Below are 7,953 nucleotides of genomic sequence, written 5' to 3' on the forward strand. Positions count from 1 at the left end.
TACGGCAGCCGGAAAGGACCAAGCCTTGTGTCCCACGTGTTGTTACGGTTTGTTGTTATCCATTCAGACCAGACACCGCGGCGGTTGTTGGCTACAGCCTGCAGAGGGGAAATACAAGACATAAACTTGCTGCTGCTATTAACTCAAAATGAACACGAAAATAAACGGGGAAAAGGACGAAGACTGCGCGTTTCTTGAACACGTTCTGGATAAACTTTATGACTTTGGTAAGTGCTGTTAGCTAGTATGCTAACTAGCTCAACGAGACTGAGGACTCTTCCCTCCCTCAGATGTCGTATTTCATGGAGATGCTGGCACAGGTCAACAGCTACATACGTACTGTCTCTTGTGACTCGACGCAAAATCAAACAGACGAATAGTCAAAACTAAAAATGTCAACTGTAGCTAGCTGTAACTTAACGTTGATGGTGTAACGGTGTAAGAAGGGGCCGTGTTAACTTGTGACTTGCAGTCGAATACGTCTGTCGCTGTCGTAGTTACAGCAACTGTTGACAACTGCAAACCTCCGAGATTACCTCTGGTTTACACGAAATTCATATCTGTTGAGGATAGTTTGACATAATAATAAAAATATATACAAACACAGGGGTGTTGTTAAAAGAGACTTTAAGGTCTAGTGGAACTGCGACAACCATATGCACACCTGGCTGAAAGTCACCAGTTTAACACGGTCACTTGTTAAACCGAAACACCGGCAGTGTGTCAAACTCGTTTTTCTAATTTCTTGTTCGTTATTTCACAGAGCTGCTAGATTTTTTTTATCTATTTAAACAAAGTTTTGCCCATATATTAATAATTGTGGTATTTGCACGGTTGAAATGTAGACCTTCAGCTTGTTTTACTGAACGATACACCGTGACTATCTTGGAATAAACTGGCTCCCCATAAGGTTACTAAACACTAGAAGCATTTTAATCAATATGGCTTATTTTTAACTTTCAAATTACAAAGTTGACATGCTAACGAAACATCAGACACTACTAATTTACCTCATTTAGTCAAATTGTAACTGCAATTTGTCCGGTGGTGCTAATTTCCCACCCTGTTGTACAGGGTCCACCCCAACACCCTTTTAATTTTAATTCTCACTTATCGCTAGTTAATTTGCAAATCTTTGTTGTTCAGGCAAATCCTTTCACATGATTATAACTTATAACTTATGATTATACTTATAAAGAACTCTAACATACTCAAGTAAGTAAGTAATTCAGCACCCACATCATTGAGTATACCTATACAAGAAAACACACATTATTTTCACAGATTATGACAATATGAAGCAACTTCAAGGACACAGGCAGAAAAAGTTTCACATACAAACCCAATACTTACTGGTGACGTGAAAAACTCTATTGTAAGCCTGTAAAACTGCTTCTTGAACTTGATAAATATTCTCAAAGCACAAGAATTTGATTCGTTTCTGGTTCACAACAGACACTTAATTTTTTCATCATTTCAGTCCATGTCTCAGTTAAAGCTCTGTATTGCAATATTCGAAATATTAAAAAGAAATGTGAATTCTTGCTTGTTTTGTCATGCAGGTAATAGAGCATCATCAAAAAAGAACAAAACGTCCCTAAAGAAGAAAAAACGAAAACGTGAGCTAGAGGAGGAGGAGGAGGAGGAGGATTTCCAAGCCGTCCAGGATGCTTGCAGTGATGCTGAGGACAACAGAACAGATCATGTCAATGCTGAAAATCAGCAACAAACTGAACAAACAGGTGGGTTGATAATGGGAATTAAGTCATGTTTAAAAGGCTACACTGACCCTTTTCTTATGACCTTTCTCAAGCTCTATACACATGCATGGCTGTCGTGACTGTATGCTTTTAAACACTCCCCTACTCACCCATTTCTCCTCTTTGCAAAGTTTTAATGCATTATTTCTTTCTCAGGTCAAATCGTGCCCCAGGTGGAGGTGGTGACATTTCAGGATCCTAGAAAGAAACAGAGAACCAAGCAGACCCCAGTCCCAGAGAAAAAACCTGTAAGTCTAAGCAGCTTTACCTTACTTTGTATGTGTTCTTAAAAAAACACAGTCCTTTTGGAATGATATGAAAGCTAATGGAGCTGGTAATATGGACTTATCTCTTTTCTGTGGCAAATTTAAATGCACCACAAGCAAAGTTAGATCATAAAAGCTGCTTTCTAGGATTTATCGTGGAAATTACATAAGTTAGAAAAAGAAAAACATAGGTCGAGTGCATTTAAATCTATTTTTGTGCATGTAGTTTAGCTTTGCACTTCGTTTCCTGTTGGCCAAAATTGGAAACCTCACCACTTCAGTGGGACCGTGTGACCCCGAGTCCTCCTCTGTTTATGCTCTTCTTGTCAACATCCATTTGCTTCACTTTGTCTCTCCTCTTGTCTGTGTTGCCTCTGGGCCTGTGCTGTCCTCACTTCAAGGCCCCTCTGATGACGGAGAAGAAGGAAAGCAGCCAGCCAGAAGAACTCAGTTTGGAAAAGGTGACAGTTTTTTTTCTTGGTTTACAATGACTGTGTGTATTTTAGGGCTGCTTTTACATTTTCAGTGTGAAAGCGTTGTGTTGCTTCCTTTACAAATGTAAGAATTTTCTGATTTTTTTTGTATGTGGCTGTACATTATTACAGCCTGAAACAAAAAAACTTTAATACCTAGCCCACTTAATCTTTGTGAAGTATTTTATCTTACTCTGTTCTTCTGCATGTTCACATCAGGCTCGTCTGGAGGTCCATCGGTTTGGAATCACAGGCTATAAAAAAGAGCAGCAGCGTGTGTTTGAACAGGACAGAGCCATCATGCTGGGAGCTAGAGTAAGGACAGCTGATGTACATGAAATATCTAAAGCACTAACAGATGCCCCAATCATGTTTTTGTGCTGCTGATACTGATCATATCTTATATTTTTGCTAAAGCAGCTGGTTTAGGAGGTCAGTCTCCCTAGCTTTGTAGTGTATGGTGATCTCCTACAGGTGGCAGTGTAGCCTGATATAAAGAGCATGATTGTCATCCTTAGTAAGTCAACGACAAGCTTTTACTTTGTTCAAAAGAGCAGTACAATAAGGGAGCAATGCAGCAGGAATAACAGACTATTTGATTGAGGTTTTGGCTTTGACTTGGCCACTCCAGAACATTCACCTTGTTGTCTTTAAACCATTTCTGTGTAGCTTTCACTGTATGTTTTGGGTCATTGCCTTGCCCTGGCCTGCTTAGAAGCATCCCCACATCATGATGCTGCCACCACCATGTTTGGTGGTGACGGTGTGTTTGTGGTGATGTGCAGACTTTGGTGTCCGCCAAACATTTGTCTTGTCTGATGGCCAAAAAGCATTGTTTTGGTCTCATCAGACCAAAGAACTTTCCTCCACTTGACTGTGGAGTCTCCCTCATGCTTTTTGGTGAACTTTTGTCCAGATTTAATGGGTTTTCTTCAACGGTGTATATCTCTTTGCCACCCTTCCATAAAGCTTTGACTGGTAAAGAACCGGGCAACCACTTGGAGTGTTCTTTTGTTTTTCATGGTGTAATGGTAGTCAGGAACACTGATTAATTAGTGGGACTAGTTGCACCAATTGACTGAACCTCTGTTGAATTAGGTCAGTCACTTTAAAGGGAATATTTACTCACTTTTTCAGTCACTTATTTTACATTAAACATTTCTATTTAATCGACATTACTTTGTAGAAATCTGTTTTCACTTTGACAATAAAGAGGGTTTTTTTTGTCAAAAAGGCCAACTTATATTGACTTTAACTGGTTTATAAAATTAAAAAAGGGTAAAACATCCACTGTATTTCAACATTGCATTATTATTTCTCACTAACTGGTCTCTCTACAAAGTTTGGGGGATTCTACCACAGCTACTTTTAGCAGAAGAGGATGACTGACCCACAGCAGCAGATAAAACATCAGTGTTTCAAGCCTGTTTTCAGTTTAATTAGATTAACAGTGCTGATGTGCTTAATACTTACTGTCTGAAGGTTAAATTAACCTGTGTGATTAAACTACACTGCACACACATACGGTGCTACTCCCAGCTGCAGACCAGGATATTAACATATGATCAGTTATGGTGATTGATGGCATTAGCAAATATTCATTCTGATGTACCGGTCACACATGTGTAATGAAAATTGGCTGATTATAATTGTATCAACTGGGGCATTTCGGGTTTTGCTGAAGACATTTTACCTGCAGCTGAGGCAATAGTCACACCTTGATCTGTTTCTTTAACAGCCTCCTAAGAAGGAATATGTCAACTACAAGGCGCTGCAGCAGCAGATTAAAGAGAAGAAGCAGAAAGAGAAGGAGGAAGTTCACCCAGTAAGAGCTGCTCATTCACTCAGTCTGTGCTCTATTCAAACAACAAAATATCATTTTTTAAAGTAAATGTTAAAAGGTTTGTGATTTCTGAACTCTTATAAAACCTCTATATAGACTTGTTCATGTCTCATTATTTTTATTACTGTTTAGGATTTGAAGAAAAAGAAGAAAAAGAAACAGAGCAATCAAAGGTGAGTAAAAACATATTTCTGATGATAACCTCTACGATTCCACTAATAGTTAACACATGGTAGTATGTTGTTTTTTTTTTTAATCAGACATAGACTGAAACAAACACGTCGTCCGCTATTTTCTGTCTGTAAGTGTTCCTAAGTCTATCATCAAAATATTGTACCAATCCTAGATAGGGATGCCGATATTTACAGATTCATTTTAGCCAATACGGATATTTTAATACGCTTTTCAGACAAGAAATTTCAGTCCCTTTGGACACACTTTAACTTTTGAAGATGACCAAGAAAACAAACTTTAGTCCTTAAAAACTCTTTAAAGTTTAAGAATAAGGATGAATAAAGAAAAAGACCTCACCTGAGCCTAAAACTCCACTAATTTATTAGTACATATGGACAAAACTTACGGTTGATACATGCTGAAATACACAGGAAAAATATCCGATGTAAATATCAGCAGAAATTTTGTTATCGGCCGATATCAGACTGATAATATCGTGCATCCCTAATCATAGTTGTTCCCCAGCACAGATTTACCCCTCAGTAGCAGTAACTTATCAAATGTAATAGTAATAAAGACAGACATAGGGATGTAACAATATAACTCATGATACCATTTTATTTTTACAATATGATTTATTTATTTATTTTTTTGTATCAAATTTAGATTCCTATTTTTATGGATTTTTAATTTTAGTGAGGTATTGTTACATCCCTGGTAATAACAGGTGTTTATTCATCACCTTTTCACATTTGCATAAATTCCAGAAAATTTTTATAATTTTTCTGTGAGCTGAATACACATTTTTCAGCCAGGTTTATTCTAGCATCTGTGTGTGTTATTTTCTGCCTGAAAGAAGCTGATCAGGTGTGTGAATGCAGCAGGAAATATTCAGGAAAATTCAGCACCAGCAAGCAGAATAGCTGTTTAACATTCAAGCAGAGTGATCTCTGCAAGAATGAAAACACTCCCTCTCTGCTCTTTTGTTAATATGATTGCACCTAAAAAAAATCAGATCAAAACAAAGCATGATCATCAGAATAAAAATGTGTCACATTAACATGTTAATGCAGAGATTCTGATATGATACCATTCAGGCTGGAATTTCATCCTGAAGGAGAGGATTGGTGTATGTCCATCAGAATTCTGATCAGTAGTCCTAAATAGTCCTGGTTAGGGTTAATCTGCTCTGCTTGTGCATGTCTGCCTCTCTCTTGCTGCACGTCTGAGGGTCCTCCAGCAGATGGTCATTGTCCCTGTTTTTACTGAATGCTGGAGAAGTTTCTACTGCAGAGTTTTTAGTGTAATTCAGGAGAAGAGCAGAAAAAAGATCATAAGCAGTGCAAGATGTGGTTCATTTTGAAAAAAGAACAACAGTCATCCAAAGTAAAGGATGGCAGGGAAGAGGAGAATTAAATATTTGTCTCACAGTGAGGGGAATAGAAGAGGAGGCTGCAGTGACAGCGGTGTTAGATTACAACACAGGCCGATTCAGTGGTTCTACCATACTTATCAAAAACAAGAATTTAAATGATGATGGAGGGTTGAACAAACTGTGTGGCATCAGTTTTGATTGAACATGATCTTAAAAAGTAAAAATGTTTAAAAAAAAAACAAAAAACAAAATCAGTAGCAAAAATATCTACTTCAAATGTTGTACTATGCAAAGTTCTGCTCATACTGTTCAGTTTTATGGTGAGTTTATGCCGAGTAGAGCTCAATTTCTTAAAAATAAGATCACATTTTTCATCAGTTTTAATGGGAATGATCAGCTTCCTTTTCCTCCTCTTTCAGATTAGACTGGTGGGACAGCTCCATGCATGTCTGAATGTTTTTCTTAAAGTTAATGGCTGATGCATGTATATGCACATAGTTGATGTCCATGGACTCCCCATCAGTGTTTTTAACCATATTAAAGTATTGCACATGAATCCATTTCCTACCAAACAGAGATGGTCTTCCACAGTGAGTTACACATGTGAACAACAAACTTAGGAGGGAGGATTTCGGGAACATTTTTCTTGAAATTTTCTAGAATTTTTCAGTTTGTGAAAACGGCTAATGTCCCACCCCTAGTATTCAGCATTGAAAAGCTCCATAAACAAACATTCATGAAGCTTGTGTCGTTGCATCTCAGTGGTTAAAATCTGTGCTTTTCTGTGGCTCTTTTACTCCAGGGAGAAGAACAAAAAGGTGTCCTCTGGTTCAGGGACGGCACCATCGGGTCAGGTGGGCCGCTTCAAGAACGGCATGCTGATCCTGAGCTCCAAGGAGATCCAGAAAATCAAAGGCAACAAGAGGTGAAAATAGGTGTGCCAGTGTTGCTGTACCTGAGAGGAATTGAAAGCCAGAAAACCTAGTAGTCGTCTAGTTCGAAGAAGAAAACATCCAGGTTGCTGTAACTGTCAAGTGATAAGTCTGAAAGTGAAGGCTTGAATCCTCTATCGCAGGCAGAAATAAGCAAAGAAGAATGGGTTTCAAAGACTCAGCTTTCTGCAGGACTAACAACTTTAGCTCTGAGTCACTAAGACTGACAGATTTCCAGAGGACCTGTCACAAGCCTGCCGTGAAATATGGGACTGTTAACCTTTGACAAACTGTTGAGTCATGAATCCAATATATTGATCCCTGGAATAAACCCCGAATGCATCCACTGGAAGAATGTAAAGGCACCAAACTGGACACAAATCATTATTCCATCACAGTTAATTTATTTGTTTTTATAAATGACAAAAGAACCAAAAAAGACATCTGCCTTTCTCGTGTTTACACTGTAAAGGTTTGAAAATTATGCTGTTACAATGCATTTTTCATATACAAACCATGTAGTCGTACAAAACAGTTACATTTACATCAGCAAGAAGGGGGCAGGGGTCATAACAGGACAGATGGCAGGGGATAAAAAAAATACACGCACAAGAAAGTCTCTGTAGAAGTTTTAATGGTGAAACACATACATTTAATCTAAATGTACAGAAGCCCAAAGTGGACATACATCCATACACTTTATTTACATCAATCTTCCCTTGATGTTGAGAGAGTTTCTGTTCGGTTCTTAAGATCTTAAGATCCTGACCTTTTTTATGCTATCATTTGATAAATGCCTGTTTTCCAGTGAAAATAAGATTTCAAGACAAAAACTGAAATCGCCTTACTATGTAAGAAAAACTTACAAGGGCGCATTTGGGTCTCTTTAACACAATAATTTTAAAGCATCCATAATTTTCAGTGGAAAAAAGGAAAACTAAGTGTATCAAATCACAATTTATGAGAAACCAGACTCAGAATGTTTTAAGTTTAAAAAATTGTGAAATTAAAAGAAAATTTTGAATTCCTAAAGTTTTGACTTTTGACCGTACAAACTCAAAAATTTTAAATTCATTAAGTCATGCATTCACATCACTATAGTCTTAAATGTAAAACAATTTAAAATTAAA

The 7,953-nt window shown here is 37.7% G+C and overlaps 1 protein-coding gene across 1 annotated transcript; it reads left to right on the plus strand.

Annotated features, from left to right (window-relative positions):
• Positions 1–7,264, plus strand: c14h1orf131 (chromosome 14 C1orf131 homolog). Its single transcript, XM_041804994.1, has 8 exons — positions 1–227; positions 1,563–1,742; positions 1,917–2,008; positions 2,428–2,487; positions 2,719–2,814; positions 4,238–4,324; positions 4,475–4,515; positions 6,694–7,264. Exons 1-8 carry the CDS (start codon positions 149–151, stop codon positions 6,818–6,820), a joined length of 762 nt encoding a protein of 253 aa, XP_041660928.1. The 5' UTR covers positions 1–148; the 3' UTR covers positions 6,821–7,264.
• Positions 7,265–7,953: the final 689 nt, after the last annotated feature.

The sequence above is a fragment of the Cheilinus undulatus genome, linkage group 14 (assembly GCF_018320785.1).
Source record: "Cheilinus undulatus linkage group 14, ASM1832078v1, whole genome shotgun sequence".
Classification (NCBI taxonomy): Eukaryota; Metazoa; Chordata; class Actinopteri; order Labriformes; family Labridae; genus Cheilinus; species Cheilinus undulatus.